Source organism: Falco naumanni, chromosome 3, assembly GCF_017639655.2.
Source record: "Falco naumanni isolate bFalNau1 chromosome 3, bFalNau1.pat, whole genome shotgun sequence".
Classification (NCBI taxonomy): domain Eukaryota; kingdom Metazoa; phylum Chordata; class Aves; order Falconiformes; family Falconidae; genus Falco; species Falco naumanni.
Window position 1 is genome coordinate 3,807,383 of NC_054056.1, and position 13,446 is coordinate 3,820,828.

The 13,446-nt window shown below is 50.2% G+C and overlaps 2 protein-coding genes across 3 annotated transcripts in view; one reads left to right on the forward strand and one right to left on the reverse strand.

Moving 5' to 3' along the window:
• Positions 1-2,016: 2,016 nt before the first annotated feature.
• Positions 2,017-5,918, reverse strand: NCDN (neurochondrin). Its single transcript, XM_040585873.1, has 6 exons — positions 5,684-5,918; positions 4,270-5,256; positions 3,822-4,048; positions 3,421-3,645; positions 3,055-3,197; positions 2,017-2,731 (listed from the first exon to the last, which is right to left on the reverse strand). The coding sequence occupies exons 1-6, from the start codon at positions 5,783-5,785 to the stop codon at positions 2,295-2,297; spliced, it is 2,121 nt and encodes a 706-aa protein (XP_040441807.1). The 5' UTR covers positions 5,786-5,918; the 3' UTR covers positions 2,017-2,294.
• A 223-nt stretch (positions 5,919-6,141) lies between these two features.
• Positions 6,142-13,446, forward strand: part of KIAA0319L (KIAA0319 like) — a 34,265-nt gene continuing 26,960 nt past the window's right edge. Inside the window, exons 1-2 of one of the 2 annotated variants that reach the window (XM_040585872.1) lie at positions 6,142-6,311; positions 7,515-7,681. In XM_040585872.1, the coding sequence (XP_040441806.1) occupies positions 7,540-7,681 (142 nt within the window). In that variant the 5' untranslated portion in view covers positions 6,142-6,311; positions 7,515-7,539. The remainder of the gene's footprint in view (positions 6,312-7,514; positions 7,682-13,446) is intronic. The other variant, XM_040585871.1, reaches the window with a different exon arrangement.

A 13,446-nucleotide genomic window follows, 5' to 3' on the forward strand; every position in this document is an offset into this window, starting at 1 on the left:
TCCCCTGGTACCCAGCCTGGTAACATTCCAGAGCAAGGCTAGTGTCTTACCCTGTCCTCTGTCAGCTCAGGAGCAGCCAAGAGGAGTGTGTTTGGTGTTATGCAAAGAAACAAGCATATGATGAGCCATCAGGGTCTCTGGGAGGCTCCAGCTCTGGCAAAGCATGGAGGGTCCTTACTACACCTTTGGTAATGTGACTTTCCATTGAAGAGCGTGAGAATGAGGGACAGGTGCTCCTCTGCAAGCACCTGTTGGTGGCCAAACCCCACTGCCCCAGGATGTGGTGAAGGAAAAACTGGAGGACTTCCCTGGGCTCTTGGTTTGCTCCCAGGTAGCCTGCCTGGGAATTAAAGACCAGCAGCCAAAGGCCTCCGGGTCTAGGGCTGCTCTGGTCTTGGATGGGGTCCTGCAGGCCCATGCTGAATCTCCGGTCGGGTGCTGGGGGAGCTCCTACCGCTGCCTGCGGGGCTGAGCAACGGCCAAACCAGCATGGCTAACCGCAGCGAGCCCAGTGCACTGCTGGGGGAGAGAGGAGCTGATACAGGCGCCTATCTCTCATTAGCGCTAATGATAACCTTTCATTAATGGGAAGCCCACACCCTTTGACCGGAGGCAGAAGAGCATACAGGACCAGGGATAGTTGAAGGTAAAGCATCTGAGGGCTTGAGTGGTTTTTTTTCTGACACCCTGAAATGTGTTTCTGACTCTTCCAAGGCATTGATGTTTCCCCGCGGTGTAGGGATGAGGTGTTCTTGGCAGGATGGGGAGACTCTCCCAGCCCACGCTCCAGCAGAGCTGTGCTCTTTTCCAAGGCCAGGAGGCTCATTTGCATGTTTGGCTCACACGGCTTTCTTCTGGTAGCACCTGCCTTTGCCCCAACTTGCATTAACTTTTCAGGGCTGAGCTGGAAAGATCAGAAAGATACTTTTCCTGAGCAACAGCAGACGCCTCCTCTCCAGTTGTGTAAGGCGTTTGCTTTCATAAAGCAGCAAGATAAAACTGGTGTAAAGCAGGAATACACCCCGACTCAGCCATCCTGCTGGTACAGCTCCTCACTCGGTTTTTCTTTTAATCGGACGATTCCACAGCCCCCCCAGCAAGGGTTCTGAGGGCAGCCAGGATGAGTGCCTCGGCCTGGCAGCAGAGGCAGTCCCCGGGGAGGCGGCTGCTGCTCCCACAGAGCTCCACGACTGACACCTGGTGGAAAATCCTTCCCGGACCCGCGGCTGCCAGGCGGGAGCTGGGCTCCAGCCGCAGTCATCCTCCCTCAGCCTGGCTCCGCACCACCACCCCGTCCCGGCTGCTCTTTTGGGGAGGTTTCACACTCAGGCTCACAGGGTACCTGAGTGGCGGCGGCCCAGGCTGCAAGCGGAACAAGTGATTTACTCGCATTGTACATGTGGCCTTTCTCTTACGTAAAGCAAACTACTCGTCCGTGCAGGGGGGCAGCGAGGTGGAATTCACTCATTTCTGCTTTCACAGTCCACCCCCCAAGGCTCCAGGGAGCTTCAAGGCCTTTGCAGGTTGAACCCCTCGCCCTGCAACTGGAAAAGTCCCGCTGTACATCTCATCTCTGCAGCGAGAGGGAGCTGAGCCAACACAAACCGCCATGGCCGTGCCTTGGGCAGGTGCTTTACAACACAGGCAACAGCAGACCGTGCTGCGAAGGCTTTCTAGGCGTGAATTTGGGACGATGGTACCAGGCATGGGTGTGAGCCTGGCGGGTGCATCCCACAGCACGGCAAAAGAGCCTCTGTATGTCTTCACATCTCATCTGTGCCACGGTACGGAGAGTTACTCTCACTGCTATCAGTAAATAGTTAAGTTCTTCCTGTTCCTGCCCTTTATAGGCTTCTACATGTAGTAATGGGTTACTTCACTAACACGTGCAGGCCTCTGACAAAATAAGGTGACATCGTGAAGGGCTTACTGTGATGAAATTGAGAAAGCACGTTAACAGGAGAGGCAGGCAACCTCTCAGGGCCCTGGCAGAAATAAATCCCAACACTGCAGCAATTTAAAAAACAACGCAACAGAAAACGTCTTTAATAAGAAAACAGGCTGGTTTTAAATATTGACAGAGCTCAAGCAGGTGCATGTTGAAATGTTCTGAGGCAGCAACAGCTCTGCACATCAGGTTGTGCACAGTGCAAGTACTGCTGAACTCTGCCTCATGTTATAAAGTTTGGTCATTTAAATGTTTTTTAATGGCACCAAAAGGTGCATGAGAAACACTGAACAGTTCTTGTACAGGTGCTTGGCTTCATTTCCCACACCAGGGTGGCTCTGGCTGTTCACTCCTCAGACAGACACTGTTCCAAAGCTGCCATACCGTAAAGGTTGGCCCACTCTCTGCCGTGGTGTGACAGGATGACATCCCTGCACGGCTTGCTGGCTCTGGCCAGCTCTACCAACACACCCTGGAAAGCGGTGATGAGTTCAAAATCCACCGAGGCTGGAGCAACACGGGTCAGTAGCTCAGAGAGGCCTTCCAGCCACCGCGCCTGGAGGATGGCTTGCGGCAGCCAGGGGAAGAGTGGCACACAGCCGGCCAAGGCCTGCATCCCCAGGAACCAGAGCTCACAGATGTCAGCCCAGGCGCCCGTGTAGGCAGGTGACACGGCTGCGGCCAAGCCGTCGCTACCAGGGTCTGCTTGGGTGGTATGGGCCTGTGATAGGAAGCGAATGGCAGCTCCGAAAAACTCCTTGGCAGACTGCGTCCCCTGAAGAACTGGAAGAAAAAGGAAATTAATGACTTGATACAGAGCTCACTCGGCCAAAGGAGGGATCCTTTGGTGGGTCCGTCTGCAGCAGGGCTTTCGGGGAGATCAGAGTAACATCCTCCTGCCCTAAAAGTCTCTTAATTCCAGTGCACCTGCCTGCTGAATTTTTGGCATATTCCTTGCCCCTCCAGGTTTTTGATTTCAGCACTTTTTCAATGACAGAAACTCGACCTATTTCCCTCGTAGTAGCTTTCTCCATCCCAACCACCCAGACCCTGGTCTCTGCTCACACAGAGCAATGTGCATCTTTGCCAATGGGAACTCTTCTTACCTGCTGAATTTGAAATGATTCTGGCCATCATCAGGCCCAGAGTGGCAATATTCGCTGCTAGAACAAGTTGATCTTTCTGGGGCAGCAGAAGTGGAAGGGACTTTAGCAATGTGTCCATCAAGGAGGCAAAGGTTTTGTCTCGCCTAGAGAGAAAGCAAACCCTGAGACATATTCCCTGAGCAGAGTCAGGAGCACCTGAAAATGTTAAGGTTAAATGCAGCACCCAAAAAAGTAATGTAATTGATGTTGAAAAAGGGATAATCCTTTTTCAGCACAGTGTTTTAAAAGATACTGCAAGCTCGTTTCACAATGCACCCTCTTTCCTCCCACCGACAATCTCAAAGCAAGCCCCTGCAGCTCGATTACCTGATGAGGTCTGGTGCAGTCACAACCAAGTTAAGGAAAATCCCACATGCAGTCTGCAGACTCATTTCAGTGCTTGTCAGTGGAGTCAGGGACCCAGACTCAGAGGTCAGCATTGCCCACTGATGGAGGAAGTACTCACACAGCAGTGCTGGCAGCCCTTCCGAGATGAGGATGTCCCGGGGCCTGTCTTCTGCTGTTAAATGGCAAAAGCCAGGCAGCAGAAACCTGGAAAGGGAAGGAAATGGGGAACATGAGGTAGAATGGGGCTAAGCCCTGCATTTACATCCAACAGGAGGCAAAAAGCGCGCCACGGAACTGGCACTTCAAGGAGAATGGAAAACAGAAAAAGATTTGAGCAGGTTTGTGCTAAAATGCATCAACTCTACGCTTAAAATACACACCTCAGAGCATCCTGGGGTAAGCCAGAGCCCTTGGTGCTGACCAGCTCTGGCTGGGGGAGACTCGCAGCTGGGCTGCCCTCTTTGAAAAGCTTCTTGGCATAATGAACAAGGAAAGGCAAGAGCTCACAGATTTCCTGCTTGAGGGATGATGTCTCTTCTGCCATCCACGCTCCAAGGATTCGAACAGAAGCAAATATGAAAGGATCTTGTAGCTTCTCCTGTTTAACCTACATGAAGAAGGAAGCAGACAGAAAATGACACATTAGGGCTGTTTTCCTATCAAGCTACTGCAGGTACAAAAACCACAGTGGGCAAAGATGCACATCTTGCTCTACACAGCTACAGCCATGAGCTGCTGAGTCCCCATTAAGCGTCCTGGTGAAAAGCTATCAAAGCCCCCCAGAGAAACCCATGAAAACATGCTCTTCACTTGAAAGCCCTGCATTACCTGTCTCAAATAGAATATTACAGCTCCAAATGCCTCCTCCATGATCCTCATGAGTTGCATTTTCTGCACCTCTTCTAGCAGCGGTTTCTCTTCTCTCAAGCACTCCTGGATCCCCATCTCAATAAGGACATAGCAGGCTGTTACCACTTCTTTCTTACCCTCCACCTCCAAGGGCTCTGGCTCCTCTAGGGTCAGGCGAACCTCCACACAAGCCAAGTTCACCAGCAAGGCCAGGAACTTGCTTCCAGCACTCCCTTCTGGGATCCACTCTGACCCACAGGCCTGCACAAGGCAGGCAGCAAGCTTCAGAGCAGGGTCCCGCTGTGACTGGCTGAGTTTACTGCCCAAGATGTTAGCCAACCCTTTGTAAAGTCTATGGAGGCACTCAGAGCCCTGCGAGTCCTGTGTGAGCGGTGGCGACAGGGGGATGAAGTGAGGCAGAACCTCACACAACTCAAATTTGGTCAAGTCTTCAGCCTTGAGAAAATCATCAGACAGCTTGCTCAGCACAGTCAGGAGGTGTGGAGCGTCTCTCTGCCAGCACTTTGCCTCTGCTACAGCCAACAGCCCCAAGAGCAGTGCCAAAGCACGGTCAGAGCCATAACTGCAATTCATGTAGGCCTGGCACAGGACAGGCACTGTCCCTTTGCTCACCAGCTCCCTGGGGCCCCTGGTAGTGGCCATGACAGCACTCAGGCACTGGTATACATCATCGATCATGGATGTGCTGTCCGGATTGCAGGGGGACACCAGGATGTCATTGAAGGTTGGGATTTTGTTCAGGATCTGGGAGTGACCAGCTAACTCTGGATCAGTGCAGAAACATGCCAAGAGAGTGAGGCCCAGTGCTCGGAAGGTGTGCTCAGGGCAGCCTGCCGGGGGGCGCCCCGAGATGAGCAGCCGATTTGGAAACGTGAATCCAATTGCATCAAAGATCTGGCGACGGGTCTTAGCATCTACTTCTCCGGCTCTGACCGCTTTGGTCACCTGGAAGGCAAACAAGGGGTGAGCGCACAGCAAGAGGCTTTGCTAAATTGAACAGGACTGAACAGGTAAATAGGAAGCCAAAACAAGATTAGTACAGAGGCGTACAAACTGAGCTGGGCATTTGGCCTGAGTGCTAATCCAAAGGTTTACCTGAGTGTTTCAAGAGTGTGGTGATGCTGCCTAACCCTCTGCACACTCACACCAAGGCCAGGCACACTCCATTTTGCTGATGGGCACCCCAAGGCCCTGAAGCCCCCGAGGCCCAAAGCCCCCTGTCTCGAGGCCTCCAAGGCCCTGAAGCCCCCGAGGCCCGCCAGCACAGCGGCAAGCACCGCTCGGGCACCCGCGTTGCCAGCGGCAGGGTTCCCCTCCCGGCCCGTTCCCGAGGCGACGGCGGCCACGGCGTGGCCCGGCGGTGGTTCCCTACCAGCAGCAGGGCTGCGAACTGCTCGCTGTCATTCCTCGCGTCTCTGAGCACACCGAGGCACCTCTTCAGCGTCGCACTTCTGTCTCCGCAGTCCGAGGCCATGGCCAGCCAGGGGAGCTGGGGAGCAGACAGCAAACACACCACCAGCCGCGGTCTCCCGTCCCTTTTACCTCATCAAGGTACCGCTCGTGCAGCCTCGCAGCCAATCCAGGCACCGCTGCCACGCCACCGACCAATCGCCTGCCGCCTTGTTGGGCAGCCCCCGAAGCCCCGCCTCCGCGCGGCCTGTGGGCAAATGACCTGTGGCTGCGCGGCTTCCTCCGCCCGCGGGCTGCGGGAGGGCGGCCCCGCCCCGCCCCCCGCTGGGCTGACGTGAGGCGGGACAGCCGGCTCTGGAGCCCCGGCTCCGACCAGGCAGCGCCCGCAGAGCCCCGGTTCCGGGAGGCGGCGGTTCAGCTTCCGGGTGAGGGGTGAGCGGGTGCCCGCCGCTGCCGAGGTGCCGCCGCCATGGCCGCGGGGCAGGAGGCTGCGCTGCCCCGGGGCCCGCCGCGCTGGAGGCCCGGCCTGGCCCCGCCGCCCGCCTGAGGCCGCCGAGGAGCCGCCGAGCTCGCCTCGCCATGCACCCCTGGTACGTACCCGCCGGCGGCCCGGGACGCTCCCTCCTCCTCCCGCCCGGGGCCCTGTCCCGCGCCCGGGGCCCTGTCCCGCCCCCGGGGCCCTGAGGGGCTGCGGGGCCTCCGGCCTGGGCGCGTCCCCGCCGGCCGGGCCCGCTGCAGGGTGAGCCCGCCCGGCCGGCGCCTGCGGCCTGGCCCCGAGTCACGGCGGCGTCGTGGGCCGAGCCGCCCTGGCCCCCGTGGGCAGCCCCGGTGGCGGCGGGGGGACCCGGCCCAGAGGTGGGGGAAGTTTCCTTAAGGACCTGTTGGCTGAGCAGCCGCCCTTTGGCATCTCCCTTCGGGAGGCTTTTCCTCCTGTGTCCGCCCCGTGGGGTGCTGCATGGGCGGCCGCGGGAAATTCCCTCGGGATTTAACAGAGGGTAGGTGTTCAAGCAGCGCCCTGGTAGTCTGGTCTGTAACTATATTCCCTTCTGATTCTTCAGAAAGGGTAGATTTAACTCCTTGTGCCTAACGGTGCTTCATTACTCTTTATAAAAACAAGTAATCTTTACTACTGGTGGAGTAATTAATGTTTTCATATCACATCACCTAGAGCTAAACTGTATTTCACTAACATATAAGGCTGTAAAAGCCTTTGGCCTTAGAAGGGCTGAGATGGAGCATCACTGCTTTTGTGATCTCTGCCCTGCAGAGCGAAATACGGGGTGAAACAGTTCTTTGACCAGCTTTGCTGTGTGCTTGTTTCTCTTTGTTTCTGGCTGGTACCAGCCAGCACCAACTTGCAAGCGATGACATCGCCAGGCAGATGTGTGGGGTTTAGCTGTGCCTTTGTTATGCTTGGGATGCTGGCTAGGTGGCCATTCCCTGCGGGATAGTTGAAACAAATTTCCAAATGTCTTTGGAATGTGGTAGTCTGTTATGTTAGATATTTTGCCGCTGAAAGTGGTGGGGTCTGGAGGACAAAATCGCAGGGGTGATGGGAATGGCTGTTGTGGTGACCTGCTGCGCTTCAGCACTGGAAACGTTGATACTCCAGATTTCATTTTAGTAACGTGTTGATAGTTACTTAGCAGCAGTGGACTAAGTCACAGCAGGCAGATAAGATGTTCCTTTTCCTCCACAAATGTGCCATGTTCTTCATAGTGTCAACTGGATATGTGCAAGAACGTAGCGATTGCCAGTGGATGTTTTGTGTTTCATATCTTATACATTTCTAGAACCCTGCTGCTGCCCACAAAGGCCATGGAGAAGAGGTTGGAAGCCAAGTTCAGCATTAGCGCCCGATTTCTGTCACGATACTACCTGGGAAAACCTGCAAGGGAGCTGAGAAGTCTGCAGCTGTTCTACCTGTGTGCTTGCCTGTATGCCTTGTGCTCCTCAGCAGGTGATTCTTCTGTTCTCTCTGGGACTGTGTCTGTATTTTTTTAATGATATTTTTCCTTCTCACTTGTTTAAAATATTCTGAGAGGGAAGTGAAATTATTTGCTGCTAGACATTGTAGCTGGTTTAAAAAACAACCCCTCACCCTTAATAGTTACTAAATGAGGTGTCAGAAGGGTGGGAGGGATGTGGGGTATGAGGGGGTCCTTTCTTACACTACTGAATTGCTCCGATAACCAGCTGCTATTTTGAGTAACCGAGTGGTCAAAAGCAGGGTGTCTGTCCGACAGCTACTGCTGTGCGTTGTCACATGCGGTGCTAGCTTTCAGACACTTGCCTGTATCTCATAAAAAGGCTTTCTCTGAGCTGAGAATCTTTTTTTTCAGAAGGAATAAGTGATAATGTGGAAAACAATTTCATCTAAGGAATACACAAAGCACGTTGGGAAGGCAGGAATGTTGGTTTTAGCACTCAAATGTTTAACAGTCTCCCCAGACGCAGTATGTCAATAATCCGTATTTGCCTGCAGGCAACTGTTATGTTTGGTTTCTTATTTCCTGTTCAAACTTGAGTAACCAACCTCCCGCTCAAGTAAATAACCAAGTTAGTGGCTTGTATGGAAATTTTCACCTAATGGATTGCATGTGTTTTTTCTTTTAGAGTTCAGATTCTGACTTTTGAGAGACTTGTTAAGTTCCTGTGAGTGTTTTGAGGCCACATCTTCACCAGGAGGTGGTATTTTTTCCATGCATGCATGTAGCATTTACCAGATCTAGTTAAGAAAGTTTATGTGCCTTTTTAGTCCCTCTTTGTTCAAGTTGCAGTGAATTACAGGTTTGAGGCAGTGGTGACCTCAGTATATATCAACCCATGTGGCAGCTGCCAGCAGCTTTCTGTTTGCTGGGAGGTTGCTATGCTTTAATGGTAGCAAGATTTGAAAAGTGGGTTGTTTTGGTTTGTTTCTTTGTTACGTGGATGTGTTCTCTAGGCTGCTGCAGCATTTCTATTGTTTCACCAGGCCTTTCTGAACACTTACTGAGTGACAGATTTGATTATGCTAATGAGCTGTTTGACCTTAATGAGCTAATTTAGAACCTGGAAAGAAATACTTGTATTCCTGGTCCTACCAAAGGGTTCTCAGCACTATGTGTTTAGATGGTGTGTCATGTGGATTGTGTGTTTCCTTATAGAATTGTGCTTCTTGTGTGGTGTTCCCTGTTTTTAGTAATACCTTAGAAGTCTACAGCTGGAGCTGCAAATACTGTGTCGCTCTTAGAGGGTGTTCCGGACAGTGCTGTTGTGCTTGAGGGCTGCTTGGGGGAGTTAAAACCATGAAGGCTGATGCATGCGCAGAAATAAGCATAATTATGCGTGACATAGTTATCCTGATGTGGATGCTTTTTCCATTGTAGAGTTTTTTTTGTTCTGGTCTTGTTTGTGTCACTTAAGCAACAAAATTTGTTAAACTGAGGAGGAATTACAGCTGCCTAGAAATTAGCGTGATCATGTGGGGTTATGTAAGAAGACTATGTTGACATAATTGGTTACATGTGACAGATTTAAAAAGTCTATAGAGTCAAGTCTTTAATCATTAATCTGATATCAGGAGGGATTAACTGCCTGAACAAGTCTGTGAACCTGAATTTATTAATAGAAACTGTTCTTGTCTGTTCCATTCTCCTGCTGTTCAGCAAAGCTGTGAGCTGCATTGCCAGGACAAGGAACTCCTGAGTTCATGGGAAGAGCATCATTTTTTTGTACTGGTATACTAGGGATTTAAAAAAAAGACAAAAACAATATTAAGAAGTGACTAAGCATACCCACTGTGCAGATGTCTTGTGATTTGTGTTGTGCTAGGCTGAGTAGGCAGCTGGGGCTTGGGAGGGAGCTCATTCTCAGGGATGTTGCTGCTGACAGGTTTCTCGTGCTTAGCTCTGAAGCTGTTGGCATTGGTGCTGCCAGTGACCAGATTTACTGGTCTACTGGTCCAACGCAGCCTACAAGTTCCCATGTGAGACTGCTGTATGTGGTTGCACAGGGTCCAGCACATGGAACTGGAAGGGAGCGAACAGGCAGTAAATAAGCAGGAGTTATAACTCTGCTTGTACTCACAGCTGCCTTTTCTCATTTAGTGCAGGGCCGTGTTCACTTACTGCAGGTGCTGCACCAGATTCTGTGGAGGTCTCCATCTGGAAGCCTGCAAATAGCAATGTGCAGCTTCTCATCACAATGATTTGTCTGACCTGTAGTGTGTTCCTGCAGGAGTTTAGGGAAGGAAGTGTTTTGTGACTAGGCTGGGTGTATTTTCCTGGCAGAAAATCTTTCATCGTTCTAGAGATGAAATGCAAGTGTAGACTGAGGAGCTCTGCTTTCTACCGTGGCACTTGGAGTTGTCTGAATGTGTGATGCCCACCAAAGACCGTGGGACCTGCTTAGGTGAAAGTCAGTATGGTTCTGTGGAAAAAACACACTTAGAATTCTGGGCTGGCATGTTGAGTGAGAGTTGCCTGTTTGCTTCTATTGTTCCTGAAGTTAACTGAGTTTTAAGCAATCAATGTACAGCAATTCAGAAACAACATTGGCTAATTTCAAACAAGTCCTATGTGGCCATTAACAGAGTTCTGGAAACAGAATCTGGCCAAAGTATAATTCAAATCTCTGAGTCTTGATTTAGCAGTAGATTAAAAGAGAAGCAGAATGCTCTCAGCATGGTAGTGTTGTGTCATGGCTCTGACATACCTAGGAGGTGCTTATGGGGATTCAGGTTTTACATTTAGTGTGAATAGATATAATACTTGTTATCTAGTGATAAATTTCAACAAGGAATACCTTCACTGGGAACACTTTTGTTGTGGTGGACTTGGCAGTACTAGGTTAGTGGTTGGACTTGATGATCTTACAGGTCTTTTCCATCCTAAACAATTCTACGATTCTGTTTGTGCCCTGGTTCTAAGCCTGTTACTAGAAAGCTGCTGCTGAATTTCACAGAGTTCTGTATCAAGCCTTAATTTGAGTGTTATGTGTGAGCCAGGGCTGGCATCTGAGAAGAGATGGATCAGCACTGGTCAAGGAGGAGGGGTTTTGGGGATGTGGGAAGCAGCACATTTCCCTTTTGCGCAGGATATGCTTAATCTTTGATAGAAAGTGAATTTTTTAGGCTGGACTGAGTCTGAATGGGTAAGATCCTCATGAAATTGACAGCGACAGTGTAATTCTTCCATTTTTTCCTTGTTTCTCAAAGTCTGGAGTGTGTGTACATACACACACCTTTTCTGTGTAACCCCCCACCCTGTCCTAATTCAGGCCCATCAGGCTAGTGCCAGGTGCTTGTCCCTGCCTGTGCACGCTGTTGTGCCAGGGTGACTGTCAGTCCAAGCACTTCGGTGTGTAATGAGGTCAGTTGTTGCCTCGGGCAGACAGGCTGCCCGTCTGCTTGCTCTCGAAGGAAGTGCTGTGTGTTGATGAAGTGTGACAAGGGTGGTGATGATTTGAAAGGTGCTGATGTCAACTTCTCTCTGTTGAATATGCGGAGTTTCATTTACACATTGCAGTTGGGCCTCACTTGAGTGAAGAGCTTCTCCACGTTCTGCACAGCTGTGGGTTCAGACACCCACAGGGAGAACTGGTCCCCCAATTTGGTCGCAGATCTTGAGTGCATTCTGTTGCAGCTGATGCTACCTTTCTGGAGTCTTGTCTTCAAACTGCCTTTGCTGAGCTGGCTTTAAAATAAGCTGTAAATAACACTTTTGCTTCTTGTTTTCCAATATCTCAAAGTGGTGCTGTGAGTTCCCTTTTTGGTTTTAAATTCTTGTAGCAAGAGATTCCACCCAAAAGGTACTTGAATGCGGCCACTGTCCTTGATCTTAAACAAGTGTCTAATCCATTCTGGGTGAGAAAATCATTGTATGTAGATACCTTTAACGATCAGGAGTACAAAAGCTGTTACACCTACTGTGGTGTTTGGGATAACTGAATTATAACAAAAGATGTCCTTCATCTTCTCCGCTTGCTTTCTTTGGCCATACAAGATTATCCAGTTTCATGCAAGGTTATAGAAGTGCTATGACTTTCCACTTCCTCCTGCACCTGGGGGATGGTGCAGGAGGAAGGACAATGTCATAGCACTTTTGTGTCACTAACTTTGGGTATTAGTTGTGATTCATAGAGTCAGAGTTCTTTGCCATCTCAGTAGCGTGAGGTAAAGTGGTTTTGTGGCTGTAGTTTAAAGTCCTAAAGTCAAATGCTTCAAGTAGCCTAAACCAGCCGGAGTAGAAGACACTGGCACCTGTCTGTACTGTTCTAGCCTCACAGAGTTTTCCAGGGTTGGTGCTTGAGGAGGCTGAGGTTGACCACTGCTTGTGTGCTCCAGACTTGATCAGAAAAATACATCCCCCTCTGCGCTTCTGTCTGTGTTGTGGTTGATGCTTGGAAAGCTTCCTGCTATGTAAGCCTGCTGTGGCTCAGCAGGGCAGGTGGAGTTGTGCCGGACAGTAGGGACCTTGCATCATTTCTTCCAAGAATCCTAAAACACACTGCAGGGGCATCACCAAATCACGTTTATTTGGTGGGTGAGACATGGAGATCTGTGGTCTTTCCCCTGTGCCTCAACATACTCAATCTTTAACGTGTTTGTCACTTGGAAGTGACAAGGAGAAGTGGGGTGGGAAGTCTTATCAGGGGAGACAGATGGATCAGTAGCCTCTGCATCCATGCTTATTAATTTGTCTAGTTACCACTGCAGTAAACATTGATATAAAGCAACATGAAGCCGGTATTCATACAGAGTTACTGGAACAGTAATATATTACTGAACTTTTCTTTATGTGCTGTCAAGAAAGGGGGAGCAGGGTATAATAGTTTAAATTCAGGCTATTTTAATGGAGAAAAAGTTTCCCATTTGTGTTGTGTTCAAAAACCCTGTTCTTGACAGGCAGGGAGCCAGATCTAGAGCACATTCTTCAGCTGCACTACTCGGAGGCCAGTGACATAGCTCGTAAAGTAATCTTCCAGTGACCTATTATCCCTTGGATGCTGAACACAGCACAGTGTAACAGTCCCATAGGTCATTAGTCTATTTTTAGGGAATCCTTAATCTGCAGAGCTCTGAATTTTGGAAGCCTTTAATCCATTGATCCCTGCAAGCACTCTTAATTTTTCATGCTAAGAAAAAAAAAATCAATATGCAAAGCAGTTATTGCTTTACTGCTCATCTGAGATCTGAAGTAATTTAACTCTTTACAAAAAGAGCTTGACACGATTTCTGTTATAGAAAGCACTACAGTGGAGCGGGTGGCAAGGACAGGCCTTGCAGTCCCCTGTTCTAGAAGGTGTAACAACTTCTCAAGCGGAGCAACCTCAAACATCAGCTTGGAAGAGGAAAAAAATGCCTTTGTACTATGAACCAAGCCAGTGTCACTGTTTCCAGAGTTCTCCTTCAAAGCAGACTATGGGCAGAGAGGCAGTGGTGGTTACTGGTTAGATTAAGAAATTACTCTGGATTCCTGGGTTTGATTTCTGGCTCTTAACCTGCTGCGTAACCTCAGCCTCACTGGGCAGCCTGTGCCTTAGTCTTCTCTGAAACAGGAACATTCTCTTTTCACTTCTTTTGTGGTACATGGCTTTAGCTCAGTTACTAAAAAGGGTTGTGGTCCCTTTGGTAGGAGGTGCAGATTGTTGCTTGAAGTCTTGTGTAAGTACTGGATACTGAGGCCAGGTATAGATTCTGAGAGGTCTCCATTTCATTGTCCTGTGCCCTCTCCCCTGCATTAA

What these genes read in the sequence shown, in the direction of transcription:
- NCDN (XM_040585873.1), bottom strand. Translation starts at nt 5,785, where the DNA reads ATGGCCTCGGACTGCGGAGACAGAAGTGCGACGCTGAAGAGGTGCCTC. An exon ending in TAATATTCTATTTGAGACAG is followed by an intron (nt 4,049 to 4,269) that starts GTAATGCAGGGC and finishes TTCTTCATGTAG; the next exon opens with GTTAAACAGGAGAAGCTACA. An exon ending in ACTGCACCAGACCTCATCAG is followed by an intron (nt 3,198 to 3,420) that starts GTAATCGAGCTG and finishes CTTTCTCTCTAG; the next exon opens with GCGAGACAAAACCTTTGCCT.